At 43.3% G+C, this 20,195-nt stretch overlaps 2 protein-coding genes across 13 annotated transcripts in view; one reads left to right on the top strand and one right to left on the bottom strand.

Moving 5' to 3' along the window:
- Positions 1-8,827, bottom strand: part of CCDC57 (coiled-coil domain containing 57) — a 31,849-nt gene extending 23,022 nt beyond the window's left edge. For 2 of the 11 annotated variants that reach the window (XM_062010591.1, XM_062010602.1), the window contains exons 1-2: positions 7,400-7,624; positions 1,954-2,175 (exon numbers count right to left, since the gene is read on the bottom strand). The gene's annotated coding sequence lies outside the window, so the exon portion shown is untranslated. The other 9 variants (XM_062010593.1, XM_062010596.1, XM_062010597.1 and 6 more) reach the window with 9 other exon arrangements.
- On the top strand, positions 7,741-19,981 carry SLC16A3 (solute carrier family 16 member 3). 2 transcript variants are annotated; one of them, XM_062010589.1, is made up of 5 exons: positions 7,741-7,909; positions 14,528-14,771; positions 15,242-15,385; positions 15,752-16,519; positions 17,817-19,981. In XM_062010589.1, the coding sequence occupies exons 2-5, from the start codon at positions 14,549-14,551 to the stop codon at positions 18,101-18,103; spliced, it is 1,422 nt and encodes a 473-aa protein (XP_061866573.1). In that variant the 5' UTR covers positions 7,741-7,909; positions 14,528-14,548; the 3' UTR covers positions 18,104-19,981. The 2 variants fall into 2 exon arrangements, with proteins under 2 accessions (XP_061866573.1, XP_061866574.1); XM_062010590.1 differs by lacking the exon at positions 7,741-7,909 and adding an exon at positions 13,084-13,186.
- The last annotated feature ends 214 nt before the right edge of the window (positions 19,982-20,195 follow it).

The following is a 20,195-nucleotide window of genomic DNA, read 5'->3' as shown; positions in this document are numbered from 1 at the left end:
AACTACATAGACAGAACTGCAACCTAGAATTAGTCACAAACAAGTAAATGCATATTCACTTTCATATTCTGCTAGATGTTGCTTTTAAATTTACACTTCACTTGAATCCTATAGTCAACACTCAGGCATTTAAATTTTAATAGAAATTGTCTCAGAGTAGTATAGACAGACACTTTTATATCACTCTTGTTCATCCCACAACTCTCCAGGGCAGGGTAGATCAGAAGAATTGCTGTACTGCTCAGCAATCAGTGTCCAGCTCAGCCTGGCAAAGAGGCAATGTTGGGTGTCAAACACTCATAGAATCATAGAATGGTAGGGGTTGGAAGGGACCTGTAGAGATCATCTCGTCCAACCCCTCTGCAGAAGCAGGTTCACCTAGATCAGGTCGCACAGGAACATGGCCGGGCGGGTCTTGAAGACCTCCAAAGAAGGAGACTCCACAACCCCTCTGGGCAGCCTGTTCCACTGCTCTGTCACTCTCACGGTGAAATAGTTTTTTCTTATGTTTAAGTGGAACTTTTGGTGTTCCAGCTTCATCCCATCACCCCTTGTTCTGTTACTATCTGCTATAGTATTCAAGCTCCTCCTTCCATTCTATGTTCCATATAAAATTCCTGCTGACTTTAAATGATTTTGCATATGCACCAAAAGGACAGTAACATAAACCAGCTGGTGACCTTTGAGGATTTCCAGACCCCTGTTGAGATCACTTAAAAAAACTAAAGAAGGGAGAGGGGAGGGGCAGAGGAAAAGGCAGGGAGGGGAGTCGTGGGAGAGGAGAGAGAAAAGTAATTTCTGTTCAGATCTTTCCACAGATTTTTCCCAAATATCTGGAGCCTATACAGCAATAAAGCTTCTCTAACTCTACAGTATTATTCTGTGTCAGTGGTCACAGATAATCTCATCTGGATAAACACTGGGATGCAGAACACAAATCAGACAAGCGTGAATTTCAAATAGTGGCTCTTTAATCTCTTTAAATGAAAGAGAGATTTCCAGTTTAGCAAACATGATGCAAACTCCCTATGCTATGCTAAAGGATGCAACAATTGAAACAACATTTTTCTTCATAAACAAACTAGACAACTCTTAACTCTTCATTATTATTAAAAAAAAAAAAGTCTCTGATCATTTGATGTGACAAGTATAAAAAAATTCAAGCTTGCTCTTTCCAGGTACACTCAAACACTAGTAAAGGAGAAAAGGACCTGGTGATCTTTCAATTTTGCTAACCTAGATTTCACAGCCAGCCCTAAGACAATTAAAATAAAATTTTGTTTCTCTTCCTTGTTATTCTACTTCTCGTTGACAATCTTTGTTGAAAAAATAGTGTAAGTAGTACCCTCTTCATTTGGGTAAGCAGAAATAGATTTATTTTTTTTTTGTAGAAGTCACCATAGTGGAAATCCATAAACAGCACTGCCTCCCTGCCTTTGACATGCAATGATAAGACAGATTTTTTCTTTCTGTTATCTTCCTCTCAGCTACTGTTGCTCCAATGCATTTGATGGCTACCACAGTTAAAAAGACTACCTATATCTGACTTCTTTTCCTCTCTCCACCCAAATCAAATAAAGATAAAAAACCTATATGCACTGACATTAACAAATTCCTTTTAATAGGAAACAGCATACACATAAGTAAGAGGCATGATCTTACAACAAGCACAGTTTACCCATACAACCTAACAGCAAAGATACCCATTACAATTCAACCACTTTCTCCAAGCACATCCAGAAAGAGGCAATTGATAAGTACTCCTGTTCCCTCACATAAGGGCCTAATGGGACTCGTATCAGCTTCTTTACCATAGGAAAATGATGGTTTGGCCATAAATAACACAAAATTGAATGCAGCTGGCATGTCTGACTCACTGGAGGTTCCGTAAGTGTTACCACTAAAATGCTACTTCAACAACAAGAAGTTAGATGCCATGTGCGAGCTACTTACTTTTCAACCAAATAAGGAGAACAAGGTGATGCTGAAGAACATTTCAGTGTAGTACTTGAGAACCTTCAGACTTCCATACAAATCCTATTTGCCAAAGGGGTGTAAAGCTTTATGGAGCTGTTCTTGCCTCTCTCTTCCTTGCTATCCTTATAGCATATCCTTATTGTTCCAAGAGTGTGCATAACAAACCAACAGAGGTAATAAATCAGGTTTTCTGTAGTTCTGAAAGGCAGAGAAAAAGAGGTGAAAGAAACCGACATATAGTTAGTATCACTTAAGTGTGTCTAGCCACAACTGTTTTCATTGATGAAGCAGTGACAGAACCAAGACCACCTGAGTACATGATTTCCTTTTCCTTTTTTGCAACAATGAGACTGTACAACTACCTAACAGTGTAGCTGTGGCCATGGAGGATCCAGAGGGTCAGATGCTCTGAGGCAGGAAAGCACGTGACAGGCAGACTGACGCGGTCAAGTCTCCTGGAGGAGGCAGCAGAGATGAGCACACGGTAGCACGAGACAACGCCTGGGACGCAGTGGCAGCGCACAGAAGGCACTTAGAAGCAGTAAGGGTACAGAAAGAAAACAGATCCCCAGAGAAAACGGCGTAAGACGCACTTGGGAGCTCTGAAGAACAACCTGCGGCACAATAACACGCTGTGCGGCCGCTGTGCCTTCCGATGGCACCCGCGGAGCGGCCCAGCCGCGGCTCGGCTCCTCCCGGCACGAACCCGCGCGTCCTTCCGCTCGCGGCCGCGGGCCGCGCCTGACGGGAACCGCGGCGAGTTCCGCCAGGCCTTGGCGTGCCCGTCTCCATGGCAACCGCGGCCCCGCGTGTGCTCTGCCGGCCCCGTCCCGCTCCGCCCCAGCCGTCTGTTCAACCTCCGCGGCGCCCGGGCCCGGCCCGCTCCGCGCTCCTGGGCTGCGAGCCGCCTCACGCTCCAGCACAAGCTCTGCTAGGGATCGCGTTTCCCCTCATTGCCTCCCTTCGTGCTTAACAAACCAGCGCTTCTTGGTTTTTCTCACTGCATTCACTTCCAGACATCTGACATTAAATTCTTCCCGTCCTTTCTCCATTTAATCTCTCTGTTAACGCCCGGCAGCTCCTCCTCCCCACCGTGAGCATATGCACACTTCCCTTTATAGCCCTGGTCTCTTTCAGTAACACCTCCTTCTCCCAAAGCACAGCCAACACTTGTTTCACGTTCTCAAATCTCATTTACTTGTTCGTCTTCCTAAAATGCTTTGTTTATCAGACATTTAGTATTGAACAATTCCTCCCTAGCGCAGATCATCAAGGATCTTGCACATTTCAGATACAGCGTTTAGGAATGACAGCAAACAGGGAATAAACTTCCCATTCTCTCCTGACTCCCACTGCGTTCTGTGAAAAACTTTAAAAAGCTTGTGAAACAAGCTCAGGCCAACTGCAACACAAGGTCACACGGCACAGATCTGTTCTGCTACCAAGGCATTTCATTATTAAAATATATATCAGCTAAACCGGACTACATTGTCTCCGTGAGACAGGGGAAAATGCAACACAAGAACTGGGCGTAAAGCATGACTTTCCCTTAGTCACTCTAGATGACTCATTTGTCTAGAAGTCATGAGGCAAATTTCCTGTAATGCTCTGTCACTTTTTCATGTTTCCGGATTCTATAAACAGCTTTGCCTGATGGGAGACCTTTCAGAAACCTGAATGTTGCATGAATTACATCTGAAGGACACTAATTTAAAGAAAATATTATCAGTAATTCTTACAGATCTTTTCTTAGGCCACCAGAAGAGAACTATATTTCCTCACCCCATGTGACCTAAAGAAAGGAGGTGTTTATTTCCATTAGTAACTATTACTGAAAATTAGAATCAGAACTAATAATTTGATTTTTAAAAAAATATATAAAGTTCTATTTAGCTACATGAAGTATATATACATGTAATTTCAGAATACTACAATTATTAAAGGGATTTAGTTCATTTGTTCAGCATAATTTATGGTCTGCAGTGGGCCTCTCAAAGGATTTCATCACAATCAGTACATAGTAGGCAGATGTCTAAATCCATACACCATACTGACTGATGGCATACTTCTCCCTGTGTCTTACCCCAGACTTGCAAAACCTATAAACGGCATTGTCGTTTGCAACCTTTCCTCCCCACCCCTTTCAAATTAGCTGTCATCTTCTCCAGGGTACCTTCAGACAGCCCCTAGTCATGTGAAGGCACGTCCTTTCCACAAAAGAGTAACTGGTAGTTTCCAGTGATTCAATAGTGTTTGAAATGGGTAAATTTTGATCCTAATGGTGAGTCAAAAAGATACAGTCTACAAAAAGTTACAACATGGCTTTTGGTATCAATGTTGAAACCTGTATACACCTAAAATGAATGCAGAAAATGTCATGGTTTCATAGATGGAAATGAACCTTTTTTCCCTTTCAACAAAAATGATCAGGAATTTAGAAGACAGAGACGGATGTTCTGTTCTTCTCAAACAGTAGTGAGTTCAAGTAAGATTTAGGCTAAATGTACATTTCAGCCACCTTTAGAACCACCTTCGGAGTTACAATTTCTGAGCACAAGTCTTTGGCCCCATCAGTGTACTGTGAAATAGCAACAGTTAAGAGTACCTTCACAAAGAAATAAAATGCACCCACCCTGTGAAAATGCTGCACTTCAGAGAAGAAAAGCAGAGTATACCCTGGCTACAAATATTCTACGAGCACTTTTAAGATTCCAGTCCAAAGGCTATATCCAACTTAGCACACCCCAACTTGGTATCAAGACAAGACTCAGGATGACAAAAACTATTTATCCTGCCACCCTCATTCTTGTTTCTATGGAAAACTGGTTCCAAGATAGTCCACATGAGAGCCATGGCACACTCTAAAGATGCTTACTTGGACAATCAGAGGAACAGATTTATGAGAAATATCATGCAAGGACTTAGTAAACAATTACCAACATAGTCTACCTTGATGAAACATAAAAATTAAAATGTGATACAGAAAAGCCTTTCAAGTGCAACTTTCCTTCAAACGAATAAACATCTCCATGGAACCCTGAGGAATGTATTTGGTATACAGTATACAAACAACATATATTAAAAATTCACAACTAACATTTTAAATATGATCCTCTAAATGAAAGCAGTCTACTTTATAGCTTGCAAAGAACTCCAGAGGAACTTCTGAACCTCTCTGAAATTTAGGTCCTGTAATTTAGGAACTACTTGACACAATTAAATTCCAGTTTCATCCAGGCTACAAGAATTTGATTTCCATGACTCTCTTTTCCACGTCTGCCTGTACAACCAACAAATGTGGGTTTTTGGAGACTGTACACATCTTTGTAGGTATAGTTAATGTTCCTCAACTGCACCCTGAAAGTCTATACATAAAGAGATCTTACTTTCACACTTGCTTTAGAAAGAAACTAAAAAACTATTGAAATCTCAACTCTGAATATTACTGACCCTTTTGCAGTAAAGATCTTAACAGGGCTATTTGTACAGTGTGACTTGCTACGTTTACCTTTTGAATCAAAGGCAGAGGTGTGTGCATTGTGCATCGCAATTAGCCATGTATGAAACAATTTTAAATGTTCCATGCTTCTGTCAACATTCTTAAAAACACTGATAATCTGAAATTAATGCAAGAAACTCCATTCAAGATAAGATAAGAATATATAGCCTTAAAATATCTAGAAAGGCTTAATAAGAATGAACGTTTACAGGTACTTTTAAGGTAACATTTGGGACTCACCTACAAACCACAGGAATAGCAGAGTACAGCTGGAATTTGGAACATGAAGCAACAACCTCCCAAAACAGAATGCACAGAAGCATTTCTACAGTTCAGGAGGTGATGGGGAAGACACTTGCCATCAGAAGCCCTAAGTTCCACAGCACTGAAGTTTTGTCCTAATGTCAGCTACCCTCTTCCTATTTATACTCCACAACAACAACATTCCAGTCACTTCTGCCTTTTTGGAAGCCTGACTGTGCAAAAATCTCCAGCATCCTCTGTCTTTACCGATACAAAATATGTTAAAAAAGAACCCATCGGGATCCTTATTTGTTTGGATACTAGGTAAGGCATTACAGAGCGAAAAAGCTTTTTTAGTGGAGGGTTGGTGGAATCTAGCATCTATTAAGTATAAGCCAACGTCATGAGGTCCACAACACTTTGAGAGTATCTGTAGCAAGTGGCACTTACAGATGAACAATACTAAGATGCTGAATTTTAAAAAAATTAGGACTGTAAAGAATAATTTTTCAAAGCTCTTTTTGTAGTTCAGACACCTCGTGTCACTGTTTTTTGAGTTCTCTTTGCTGCACTTCAATATTCTCTTTACTCATAAGCATAAGTATACTGCATATTTAATGCTTAAACACATACAACATAAGTCCATCTAACAGGTAAGGGTTTTGTGCCTTTTTCTGTTCCAACCGTTTATGACGTTATCCAGAATCCGTGCAGGCTTCTGCAAGCACAGCCACCCCGTGTTCTGCTCACACTACTGCCTTGTTCAATACAGAATCAAACCCAATGATCTAGGTGCTGATGTTGAGGGTTGTCATTTACCCTGGCACACCATCCTCTGTGAACACATCTCTTACGGAAAATGCATTCCTCAAACACAATAGGAGCTGTTAGCTACAAAAGTGAGAGAATAGGTCACCAGTCAGTTTTTTCAGCAACTGATCTGCGACCTACGGATGTTCACCTCTGAAAGAGGAACTGCAGTGACACCCTTCTGCGCCTAGAAAAAAACCCACTGATCTCTTAAATGGTGAGTCTTCTATGACTGAATGCTAACCAAGAGTGTACTTGATGCCCTCTGTTGCATGGATACTTCCATGGTATTGAAAGTTTCCGATTCTCCCTCCGTATCACTTGATTTCAGTGAGTAGCTTCTAAAATCTGCGAAGCTACTGTGCGACACCATAGCTCTCACAAAACAATCCCGTATCCTATCTATCCACTGCTAGTTAGAGCCCCACCCCTGTGTATCCTAAAATGGGTGGCATCAATCATAGAATCATAGATTCGTTTAGGTTGAAAAAGACCTTCCAGATCACCAAGTCCAACCATGGAGCACCTACTCCCGAATTCTGTAAGCCCTGAGCAACTTAAGGAGTGCCACTTTCTGTACTGCGCTTTAGAAGTCCATTGCAACTTGTGTGGATGCTAAGTAATAGCGATATTTACAGACATTCAGCTTTACAATTCAACATTTATACGAACAGCAGTACAGCCACTTTCGGTGCAGAAAACCCACTCCATCGGGATGTAAAAGGGAAGAGACGTCAAGCAGGTATATCTGCAAGCGGCGTCCCCCTGGTGAAGGATGAGGAGGGAAGCCTCTAAGTTATCCGCAGAAGGCACAATATCACAATCAAAAGCGAGTAAGCAAAAAAGAAAGTAAACTCTGAAGAGTCTCACGTGAGAAGACAATGAAGAAACCGCGATGGCCCCCCGGACCGGCACCACGATACAAACTTCGCCTGCGAAAGCCAATTCATACGTTTAAGTTCACTGCGCAGCCCTGCTCCTCTCGGCAGCCGCGGCAGCATCCCAAGCGGGTGGAACATCACGACGCAAGGCCCGTGTCGGCTCCAGGCCCGAGGCCCAACGGCCCTCAGCGCCCAGGCCGCTCCCGCGGCCCCGCTGCCGGGGCGCCGGCGGAGCCAGGCCGCGCCGCACGCGGCCGAGGCGCCCCTGCGCGGGCGAACCTGTAGCGGCGGGAAGGGGTCACGTGGCGGCGCTAGGACCCGGCACCCCCGCTCCGGCGTGGGAGGGGCGAGCGGCTCCAGACGCGCCGCGCCGAGGCTCTCGGCAGCCGGCGGGGCGCAGACGGGCCGGGGCGGGTCCGTCCGGGCGCACGGGGAAAGCGGGGCAGCCGTTCGGCGCGAGCACGGGCATCTTCAAGCCGAGGCGCGGGACGTGACTCAGGTACTGAGTAGGAGCCGTCGTGCGCGACGCTGCGGAGTGCGTGGCTGGCGCCCGGGGGCGGGTTCGGAGCCCGGCGAACCGACTCCGGAGCGCCGGGCAGGGCGAGGGAGCATCCCCGCGCGGGGCTGTCCGGGATGCGCGGCCGAAGCTTTGGGCGAGCGCGAGGCTGCGCGGGGCTGCAGTGGGCACGGCGCGGACTGTTCTCGTCCCCTGGGCGCCACCGCACGCGGGACGGCGGGGCGCATCCCCGATCTCCCTTCCCCGCCGTCTGCGTTTCTCTCCGCACATCGGGCCAGCCGAGCTCATTTTTGCCTCGGTAAAACCGCGCTGCCCGTCGGTGTCAGCCTAAAGGCGCTGTCCGGGCGCTGAGCGGTGCTGGCGCCCAAGCCCCGCTCCGGGTGCTGCGGGAGAGCGCTGTCCCCCCTTTGGCGGTCGGGTCACGCCTAGGCGCGCGTTGCCGCCAGCCCCGGCGCACGTACAGTGCCGCGCCGGTGGCTGGTGAGGCATCCGCCAGCTCGGGCTTTGTTCCCGCCATCGCTGGCTTCCGACCGGTATGGGGCGACGAGGATCCGTCTCCGCGTCCATCCCCACCTCCACGATTCCTTCGCTGCCGCTCACCTTTCATTTTGTTGTCGAGTCCCGGAGGGTGAATTCCGGAGTTCCCTCTGTCACAGCGGTGACAGCTCAGATCCGCCAAAGCGAGCGACGCGCGGTCTGAGGGACCGTCCCCTCATAAGGGCATCGCCGGAGTCCCGAACGTGAGCTCCGTTACCCGGTTCTGCGAGCGCTCTGAGATCCGTGAGGAGCTTGGACGTGAAATCGCGCGGTCACGTCTCTGGGCTGCGTGAGCCACCAGCGGCGGCGACCCGAGCACTCCGCGGGAGCCGTGTCGGCTGCGGGCGGCGCGGGCTACGTGCCCGCCCCGGAGCGCCGCGCGGGCGGCCGTGGCCGTTGCCGTTGGCGGCGCCGCGACCGCCAGTGTTGTTCTCCCGACTCCGCTCCTCCCCCACCCGGCGGGCGGCAGCAGACCCTCTGCATCTGTTGGGAAAAAGCCCTTTTTTGCTTCTGGTCGTAATCTACATGACAAAGTCTTGGGCTTGTCTTATTCTAAATGGTCCTGTGGAGAAAAGAAAAAGCGCACACAAGCACAAAGGTGAGGCTGAATGACATCAATACAACTTCCTCACCGGCGCACTAGTTGTGGAAATACACCCTTGGTCAGCGTGTTTGCGTGCTTTTTGTGTAAAGCAGTTGGAAAACCGTTTAGTTTAGGATGTCAGAGAGTGAAGTCGTGTATGATTTTGCAATGTTTATTTCAGAGGGAGCGGTAGTTTGTTAAGGCGTGACAGTCAGCAGTTTAAAAATGTAAGGCACTCTATGAGTACAGTACACCTGTTGGGGTTGTCAGAAGTGTAACTCAAGGAAAATGATAAAAATATTAAGGTGACATTTAAAATTGTGACTGAAGTGTGAATTTGTGTATCTTAATGTATGAGACCATATCGTGCAGCTGCACCGTCCAAAAGGATTGTGTAAAATGACACTGCTTGGCCAGATGATAATTTCCCACTAAATTCAGCTACATGTGGTAACCTAGCTTGAGATACAGTGCATGTGCCTGGAAGAGTTAGTCTGTATAGGGTTAGTTCCATTGCATTCCACAAAATTTAGCTCATATGCCCAGCTAGTGACAAGGCCGGACAGTTAATTAGTATTTATCTCTATAACTTTTTGGTTTTATACTAGGCTAAATATGGATATTTTTTTCTACTCTGAAAAATTGGCAATAATTTACATTTTTCTGAAGTTCTGACACGTTCGAAGGCCACCATAGCAGCAAGGCTGAAATTAATTTTCATAATACACAAAGAATGAATTGTAAGTATTCAACTGAGGTTGGGATTCTGCAACTCCAATTTTTGAAAGCAGCCAGAAAATTCAAGTGCAACCGAAGGCATGTTTGTCACTTTTTTGGTGCATACAGAAAGGCCATATGCTCTCTGGTTGCTGCGATGCTGACATTAATGCACTTACGGTAATGGATGCGGTGTATGAAAACCCATAGGCTTTAGATAAATAAGTCCACTTCTCCAGAAACTGGGCATGTGATATGGAGACATCAAATAGGAAGGCTGACAATGCTATTGTTATAGAAAAAGTATATCTGTTTCAAAGGTGGTGCCTGAGAAGATTGAACTGTTAGTTACTGTTGTATTTGTAAATAAAGAAAAAATTAATGCAAGTATTTATCTCAAAAGAGCTTTTCTTTCTTGTTAATAAGAAAGCCACATTAATACATCTTCTTTATAGAGGTAGCATGCAGATCGGTGGCTTATTCTATTGCTTGTGGCCCAATGTAAGTTAGGGGTACTTGTTGATAACATATTCATTAAGGAAAAATTTTAAAATCTCTAAGAAACAAAAACTATAATATAATCTGGTTTTGCCAGACAATGTAAAGAACAGGATTCTAACATTTTCATTGTATATATACAATAAATAAATATATAAGCACAACTTGCTCTGTAGAGCACTTTGCTCAGGTAATATACTGGTTAGTTTTATTTGCTGTACCTAAAATTGTAGTGTGAATTTACTGTGTCATGCAGTCAGCTGGCAAATTTGAGGTATGTTACTGTGCTGTAGCAGTGAACACTAAAATGGTTTGAGGCTAAGTGGGGACTAGAGATTGTTTAATAGTAAGTGTTGGTATGGAATATCACCTATAGCTCTATACACAGCACAGAATTCCAGTGTGGTTTATCCAGGAGTTTTGAGAGAGAGATGAGGTAATGGTGAAAGCTGGCAAACCCTTAAGAAAGGCAGATATAGCAGAACTGGAAAACTGTCTCTGATAAAACAGAGGAGGCCAAAATGGGAGAGTGAAAGTTACTACAGGGCCTCGTCTGGAGGACAGGAGGTCAGGGCAGGCATTGATAAATACGGTAATGATTTAGTAGGTAATAGGAGTTTGCAGCAGCATTTGGAAATTAATGTATAATTCAGTTGGCTGGTATTTAAGTGGATAAGCCAAAAGAACCGCACTACTATGTCATACGAGTGGCAAGTCAAAATGGCTTGTGAGAAATACCTAAGAATGAGCTGTAATAGATAAAGATACATGTATTAGTGCTTTAGAGCATCAGAAGTTAAAGTCATGCTGAATAGACATGTCAGTGATGTCAATGCAAAGGGTAGTTATTTTATGTGTAGAGGGCTAGCCATCACCACGGTCTGAATGATATAAAAATAAAATTGGTTTTACAGGAGCCATTCCCTGCAAAATTTCAATAGAGTAGGTCAGTCTTAGGATTCCTCACTCAAAACCAAGGATAACATACATATTTTCTTTAGTCTGCTTAGATTTTCCTACCCTTGGGCAAATATAGGAGGTTTATGACTCCTAAGACAGGATTGAGCAGCTTACACTTTTCAGTGTATCCATACTCCCAGCACCCTATGAAGAGGGAATCATTATTCTCTCCCTTCCACCAATAAAAAACAAAGGAGGATTTCTGCATTGCTCAGCTTAGACCATCTCCTCATTTTGCAATTGTAGTTTTCAGCCTAGTGAGATTCTAGACTGAGCTCCAGTCTCAACTGGGTTCCCTATATGGAAAGTTCTGTTTTAGTTTTGATAGCCATTGTTTATTTCTATTCTAGGAATCCAAGGTTGGGTAGATTTCTGCCATAGTGAAAAAAAACAATACTTCAGGGAAAGTTCTCAAGCTATACGGGTCAGCTTGCATACTCACAAATGTCCTTCCTACACATAATTCTGACCATAAAGTACTGTTTGATGGCCAATAAAGGTATTGGGTGCACACCAATATTAGATTCTTGCCATGTCTAGCTGCTCCTTTTTATAACAAAAATGCTCCCCTTTTATATACACAGTATCATCGCACCAAACACATCGCCCACAATGGTACCCTACAATCACCTAATATTTTCCTCCAAACTGATCCTGCATTAGTTTCCATGGCAACAGGAAAGATAATCTCAGGAGCATGAAACCCCATAGATTTAGCTACATCCTTTTGTTTTACACTTTACCAAAGCAAGAACCCATTTATGATACGAGAACGTGGAGTAACTACTGTCAACGTCTGTTGTAGAGATACTGAAACAGCTGCAGCCAGTTAAATCTAATCCTTTGCTTCTAAGCAGGGCTGAGCTATCAAAAGCAGAAAGCAAAGCAAAACAAACTGTTGAAATAGTTAAGCAGTAGCCTCCTGTCTTAGCAGGCTTTGCCAGTATCCCAGTGCTGAAGTGAAATTAGGAATAAAAACTTCGCCTGTGCAAATAAACCATGAGCTCACCTCCCCCTCCTAGTTTGCACGTTTCACACGGGAACCTCCTGGCTTCTTCCTTACTAGTTCTTAAGGAGGTGAATACAGTCTACTGTAGCAAGGCACATCACAGGAGATTGAAGGGAACTTTTGCTGTGTTTACGGAGACAGGGCTCATTTAGCTCTGGTTAATGGTCTCTTAATTTTGATGTGTTAACATGAACTACAGGCGGATGAAACCACATGAACAAGGTTGATGTATGCGTGTGCATAAAAAGATGGTGTTTGAAGATCTGCTGTGTTGTTTCATGGTGATTTTTAAGAAAAACATGGTAATAGACATGTCAGGAAGAGTAAATGGACGTTATTCTGTCCCCGTTGATTTATTTTTATGAAATGCTGGGAGTAGGCCAGGTTCCCCCACGTTTGCAAGTCCAGCTCTTTCATTACAGCAGAACATAAAATCGTTTTAGTATCTGTTCCTCGTAGGGCACGCAAAGGGCTGTTGGTGGAATAAAATAAGTCCCTTGCAGGTTAACCTGCTCCCCTGGGCAAGGAAGAGCACAAGAACGGCAGGGGAGTGTTGCCACCGCCTCTGAGAAACCCGGGCCCCGCGGCGTGCGTGCCGCGGCCGCGAGCAGCGTCCGGGAGCGTGGCCTTAGCCCGGCGGCGACCCAGCCGGGGAAACCGCGCCGCGCGGGGCGGGCGCGCAGCCTGCGCGATGCGCGCCGCTGCCTCTCCGGCAATTACGGTAGCGCCCCGCCCGCCCGCCCGGTCACGTCCCGCACGTCTCAGTGCGGCGGCCGGCCGCGCGCGCCCCCTCCCGGGCTGTCCCGCGCCGCCGCACGTCACAGCGCCGAGGCCACGCGGGGCCGCCATGTGCCGTCGCTCGTGCGGCGCCACAGCTCCGTGCAGATGGCGCAGGGGGTACCCGCGCCTTCCTCCAGGCCGCGTTTGCACCGGGCTCGGTACGCCGGCTGCTGCGGTAAGTTCCTAATCTAAGTGCCATAGTGTGTTCATACAGGCCTGCGCGGTGCTCTGTCGTCCAGACGAGTCTGTATCGGCCAGAACGTTATGCCATAGTAATCTGGTTATGAAGTGCAGCTGTAAGAACTATGTAATTCCCGATGCACAACAATCACTATGCAGACCTATACTTCTGAAAGCAGAAGCATTCTTCAGCAATGAACGCCGTTTCTGATGTGCAATTGTGCTTCCCTTTTACATACCATTGTAGAGAAACATTGACCTGTTAGGAGTAATCAATTGCATTTTAAAGAAATGGTCCATTTTTGTACATGTATGATTTAATGTATAACTTGCTAGAAGCTCACGTCAACATTTTCAAGACTTCTGTAATACATAGACCCCACAAAAAGGTAACTGCTGTGATGCAATACCTCCAAGCACTCTCTACATACAAGGACATTTTATCTGCCTTCTCAGTGTCTTTTTATCCCCTTGCATCTCTCTTAAAGCTTTGCAGCTTTGCTGTCTAGTATATAACATTCTCAGGAGAGATTTTATTGTTTAGATGCCAAGATGCTTGTGGCTGCGTACAGAAGATGTGAAGAGTCATCGAATAAAAGTTAAAAATTGTGCTGACAATGTAATATCAGTGGAAGTATCATGCAGACGCTGATACTGAGCATTGCTGCAGTTACTAAGTCCCATCATCCACAAAACCCGCCTGTGCAGATTTTCATTGCAGTTTAGTTTATGTACCTACTTGATGTGTGAAGACTGATAGGTCATTAGAAGCTCAAAGGGAGCTGTCTCTCTTTTCAAGATATCGGTGCATCAGGGCTGTATTACTGTCCTCAGCAGAGAAAAGCAAGCCTGTGTGATTCGTCTGCTATTGTGCAGAATACCTGTAATGCACCAGGATTTTGCATCCAGGTCTCCTAAGTGAATGGTCCACGAGCTTCACGTTACAAGGCCTTTTATGAAAAGTCCTGCAGACTTTAATGCAGTAGTTATTATGTATTTGTGAAAATCAAATACACCCCTGAATTGCTGTAATGCCTTCAGTTTTACTACAAAATGGTGACTCAGTTGAAATCCAGTTTTGACTGAGCGAGCTGTGAGGGGATGGATGTTCATTTAAAAACCCAACTGTGCGCATCTCATTTTTATGTAGTTTTTCCAAGTTTTATAAGGACTAACCCTGAACAAGGAATAGTCAAAATTTCTCTGCATCTTCAAGATTCATATTTAAAACAGATCCATATCCTATTAGTAACTTTAACTGCAGGGCGATTTCTGCCTATTTTGGTTAGATACTTTCCCCCTCATCTACTGACTTTAATTCCTTTTTGTTTCTTAGGGAACACTCTCCGGCTTCATCATGGGAGCTGTAGTAGCTGATGATGGTCCATCTGGTGTTAAAGCTCCTGATGGAGGCTGGGGCTGGGCTGTCCTTTTTGGCTGTTTTATCATCACAGGATTCTCCTATGCCTTTCCTAAGGCAGTTAGTGTCTTTTTTAAAGAGCTTATCCGGGAATTTGGCATTGGATATAGCGACACTGCATGGATTTCCTCCATTCTCTTGGCCATGCTTTATGGAACAGGTAGGTAGTTTTCTGGTTTGGAAACGGCATTGCGTCATACAGTGATGCTTGTAAAGTATACAGCCATTTAGGGCATGAATTGTGACTGCATATCATTTTTTGTGTGCAAGTAAGGCATTCAAAGAAGAATTATTATTTATCATATAAATCTGAAAGTTGGTTAGCACATCCAGCTTGCATATAAAATCAATGCTCAGTAGCTACTAAAGATGACGAAAAAGAAAAATTGCGTGGCACTGAAGACAAAAAAAGACTAAGTATTTGACTGTAGAAAGAACCCTCTTACAGATCAGCCTTGACAGTACAAAGTACAGAAAGAATCCTAGAATCATTTAGATTGGAGAAGACCTTTAAGGTCGACTCCAGATGTAAACAACATCGCCAACTCCACAAACGAGAAATGCAAACTGCCATCAGTAATTGCAAAAATTGGTTTATCTCAGCAATTGTAACTTGGTGTTCTTGCCTAGGTCCACTATGTAGTGTATGCGTCAATCGCTTTGGATGTCGCCCTGTCATGCTGGTGGGTGGCCTTTTTGCCTCAATGGGGATGGTGATAGCCTCCTTCTGCACGAGCATTGTTCAGATCTATCTAACTGCAGGTGTGATTACTGGTAAGTAGCGTGCATGGTTGAAAATGAGTTAGCCAATGTCTTAGCTTTAGGTCAGAATTTTGTATAAGTGACAAATGGGCTTTTATAAAGATGGCAGCTAAATGTGCAATTAAACTGTCATTTTTTTTTAATGAGTGTTAATTTTTCTGGTATGTGTAATAGTCACTGCTGTTATCAGTGAAGTGTATCCACTGAATAACAAGAATATTATGGACATGGAATGCTTTTAAAAATGTTACCTCAGAATCCTTTTGTCCATTTGAAATAAAACTCTTTTAAAGTCATGAATCAGAAAAACTGTAATTATATTTTTTTAAACAGTGATATGGTAGGCCAGTATTAATTTTTATGTACATTCTGTTACAGGGTTGGGTCTGGCACTAAACTTTCAGCCTTCGCTCATCATGTTAAATCGTTACTTTGACAAACGACGGCCCTTAGCCAATGGCCTGTCTGCTGCTGGGAGTCCAGTGTTTCTTTGCGCTCTCTCTCCACTGGGACAGATTCTGCAACATGAGTACGGTTGGAGAGGAGGATTTCTCATATTGGGTGGGATGCTGCTCAACTGCTGCGTATGCGGAGCACTAATGAGACCTTTGGAGCCACCCAAAAAGTCTGAAGCTACCAAAGAACCAGCTGAGAAGAAAGTGAAGAAAAAACTTCTGGATTTCAGTGTGTTTAAAGATGGTGGTTTTGTAATCTACACTCTAGCAGCATCTATCATGGTGCTTGGCCTCTTTGTTCCCCCAGTTTTTGTTGTAAGTTATGCCAAGGATTTAGGGTATCAAGACACCAAAGCAGCTTTTCTTCTGACTATTCTGGGATTCATTGATATTTTCGCTCGGCCTATTTGTGGAATGGTAGCTGGTCTTAAATGGGTTAGACCACGCTGTGTCTACCTTTTCAGTTTTGCTATGATTTTCAATGGCTTTACAGATCTCATGGGTTCCATGTCTGCCGATTACGGTGGCCTGGTGGTCTTTTGCATTTTCTTTGGCATTTCTTATGGAATGGTAGGTGCTCTTCAGTTTGAAGTTCTCATGGCTATTGTTGGTACTCAGAAGTTTTCCAGTGCCATCGGTTTAGTGCTCCTGGCAGAAGCTATGGCTGTTCTAATTGGCCCACCATCAGCGGGTAAGTATTCTGTTTAGGCCAGAATTCAAAATAATTTGCGCTGCATCCATTTACACGAATTGTGTGATAAGACAGCAGACAAAAAGACAACACAAGTCACTCAAGAAGTGCATACTGGGTTAGCGTTGCACATGCTTCGATGACTTTCTATAGCTACAATCTGAAATAGTCCAAGACAGGGTGGGATGGATATTTTCGTTCTTGGATCTGTTTCAAGATTGATTGAATTGCAGTCTAGATATGCTGCTCTTTCTCCACTGAAAGCCTACACGGGATCTCGTATTAGTACATGGCTAATATTATATGAGTTTTATACACACAGCGAGTAACTTTTGGGAAGATCAGACCTCCTTGGAGTTGAGATTCAGAATATGAAACTTGTCAATTTTCTTTGGAAAGTAGTAGGATGGATTCTCTAAAGCCACAGTTGATTAGGAGGAAGAAAGAGGAGGTCAGAAGGAGGAAGGGGGAAAAAAAAATCTTACAAGAACTATAAAACTGCACTCTTTTAAGGAAGACAGGCCACAACCCAAGAATAAGGGGACATTATGAAATATTCAGATTCCCTAATTTGAATTAAAAATTGCAAATTAAGTACGGCAGAGACCATACATTTTACAGAGCTGGTTTTGAAAAAAAACACCCCACCCAAACCCCACCAAGTTCACTGCCATAAAATGTTTAATATTTATATTGGACATTAAAAAAGCACCAAGTATCTTGTGACAGAACCCCTCATGGGAAAAACAGTACTATGCACTACTCCCTCTGATCTTCAGGTTTGGAGAGGCACTTCTTCACATCCTCCCTCCCGTTCTTTCATTTCCACTAAGTCCTGGGAAAATTTAACTTGACTAAAGCATCAGTCAGTCAGTTACTCCAGAGCAACTATGACATAAGATGTGCATTTTAAGCAGACAGTGCACTGCCCATGCAGGAAAGGAAATGAGACTGGGAGAGAAAGGAAGCCGATGATGCAGATCCCAGCCATGGATGTGCATATTTTTATCTGAAATATATGGCATTTTATTCTCGCATACGAAGGCGAAGCTGTTTGTATTCCAGCTGAATTGAGTGACTCTCTGTGTGCAGGGATGTGACATAATGTCAGCGAACAAACTGAACTGAAATAATTGAGATATATTTTGTGACAGACTTGTTAAAATGCTGTTTCAAAAACCTTGCTTAGATAGTCATAGATAGACCAGAGTCATTTAAATGTGTAAAAAAAAAGCAGAGAAAGTTTTATGGCGAGACAATCACAGTTGTTAATTACCTGGAGTGTTGTCTTTTTCAGGAAAACTCTTGGATGCAACAGGGAGGTACATGTTTGTTTTTATTATTGCTGGAATTGAAGTTACCACCTCTGCCCTGGTATTGGCCTTGGGAAATTTCTTCTGCATCAAGAAAAAATCAGAAGAACCACATACAAAAGAAGAGGCAGCAGAAAGAGAGGAATTAAACAAATCTGAAGACAAAACTCCTGAAGATGCCAAGGTGGACTCTATTGAAGTGGAGCAGTTTCTGAAAGATGAGCCTGAAAAAAATGGCGAAGTTGTAACTAACCCAGAAACGTGTGTGTGAGCATGACAGGAAACCGACAAAGCGTTTAGAAAAGAAAGATTTTCATTGCTATTTATTTTAGAAATAGAACTAGTTTAGGGCTGGGTCATCTGCTTTATTAACTGGAAGCTGGTCACCTCATCGGGCCCCTCCAAAAGCTGATGAGCTAGATAAACTTTTTATCAGAAAATTAGCTCTATCAGTAAAAGGTGGGGTGTCATGGTTATACTTTCTATGTAAACTAAAAAGCTTTTATAAACACAAGTAGAGTCTTGCTATGCATCACCAGAAACTGCTCACACGGAAGAGACATAAGACGATTATATTTTAAATGGAATTGTATGTATGTTTTCAGACAATGTTGGTGAAATTGCTGTGTTGTGCAGCTAAATATAATTTCCCTTTCTGTGTTCTTTGTGAAGGGGAAAGAGTTTGAGACGGAGAAAAATCTCAGGAACTTACAAGTCTCCCCATTAGGTTTTTTTAACTTTTTTTAAAAAATTTTAGAATAATTAGTTCAGTCCTAATTTAATTTTGGTAATATATGTTACTTTGATTCATGTAAGTGTCTTTCTGAGTTTTGTCTAAGCCTGTAATATTTGTAATTATCATCTGGAAATACTGTATGTGGAAAGGCACATTGCAGATACTATCCTCTGCAGATCACACAAGCAGTAATCCAAGGGAGTAATGAAAGAAACGAAAATGAGCAGAATCAATCCTGTCAGACCGTAAGCAAAGTTAGCCTACATTTACATACATGGTTTTCAGAACAGTTTGCCTGCGGCATTGAAAAATATTACAAGTAACAGGGAGGAGACGGTCATTAGGTTTAGCAGAATCTTCTGAAAGAGTGTCCATTTTGTATATGAAATAAACAGTGTAAGTTTCCAGATGACCTAGAAATTAGCATGGGTATACTTAGGGAAGGGACTGGACTACTTTGAAACACATTAGCTATTTTATAAAACACAATGTTAGGAACACAGAAAGGTCATAAGGTGTGAATTCTATTTATTTATTTATTTTTCCTTTACCTCATTTCCCTATCCTTTTTGCTTAATCTATGAAGTTCAAGGTGCCACTCCTTCTGGTTGAGGTAACACGATATAACTGTTGATCGTGTTTATGACGGTAGTGCATAAGGACCAATCAAGAATGAGGTCGGCTCTGCTACTCATTGCACAAACAGAATGAAGAGTCTCTGGGCAGGCTTAAAATCTTCTCTGACTTTGGTATGGAGGAAAGAGGAGAAACAAACAGATCAGACACAGCAGTGACAGCCCATTTGAAGAAACGCAGAAAGGGAAAAGACTCATTGTGAGGACACTGAATAGAAGAGGTAAAAGGAAACATTCTCTTTTTTTTCCCACCCGAACACATTCAAGAAATATATTTTTATACAAAATCATGCTACTGCATGATATGTTTCTAAAAAGCTCTCTAGGCTTTGTGACTGCAGTAACAATCTTCAAAAGAGACCAACTGTTTTCAGTTTTCAGTTGGTTCAATTCAGTTTTCTTATTGGTAGCAAAGGAATATTGGCTTTCAGGTGCCAAAATTATTCTGTTTAATAACCGAAAACTAAAAGATCCTCATCCTTTAAAGCCCTGTATCCCTTTCAAAAGTAACATAATTAGTTATTTCATACTTGACCATTTTAACAGAAACACACAGTAAATCTAACAAAGTGCCAAAACCACAAACCATTCCCTAATGGAACTCTCTCAGATACCCACTTCCATTATGGTAGTTGTTTTTTTTTCTTTTGTTTTTGCCACAATGGCTTCACATTGTTAGGACAACCTTGCATAGAAATTAAAAAGTTAGGATCTTTTCCTTTTCTTAAGTAAATTTAAAAAGAAACGGTTGCTGCACTGAATAAACTGTTTATTTTTATATCGCCTCTAGCGCATTACTTAAAAACCTTTCATTACTGGCAAGGAATTGTGCTGGCATGTCCTAGTCGTAAGCACTTGGTCACCATACTTAGCTCCAGTTCGCTAAAGACTAAATCGGTTCTTGAAACGTAACACTGCTGGCTCCAGGAGGAAGCACACAACACTGCTCCATCCAAAGGGCATGAGGAAAATGGAATCCACCTATCAGTTTA

Source organism: Colius striatus, chromosome 18 (genome assembly GCF_028858725.1).
Source record: "Colius striatus isolate bColStr4 chromosome 18, bColStr4.1.hap1, whole genome shotgun sequence".
Classification (NCBI taxonomy): Eukaryota; Metazoa; Chordata; class Aves; order Coliiformes; family Coliidae; genus Colius; species Colius striatus.
This window is presented reverse-complemented; position numbering and strand designations above follow the sequence as displayed.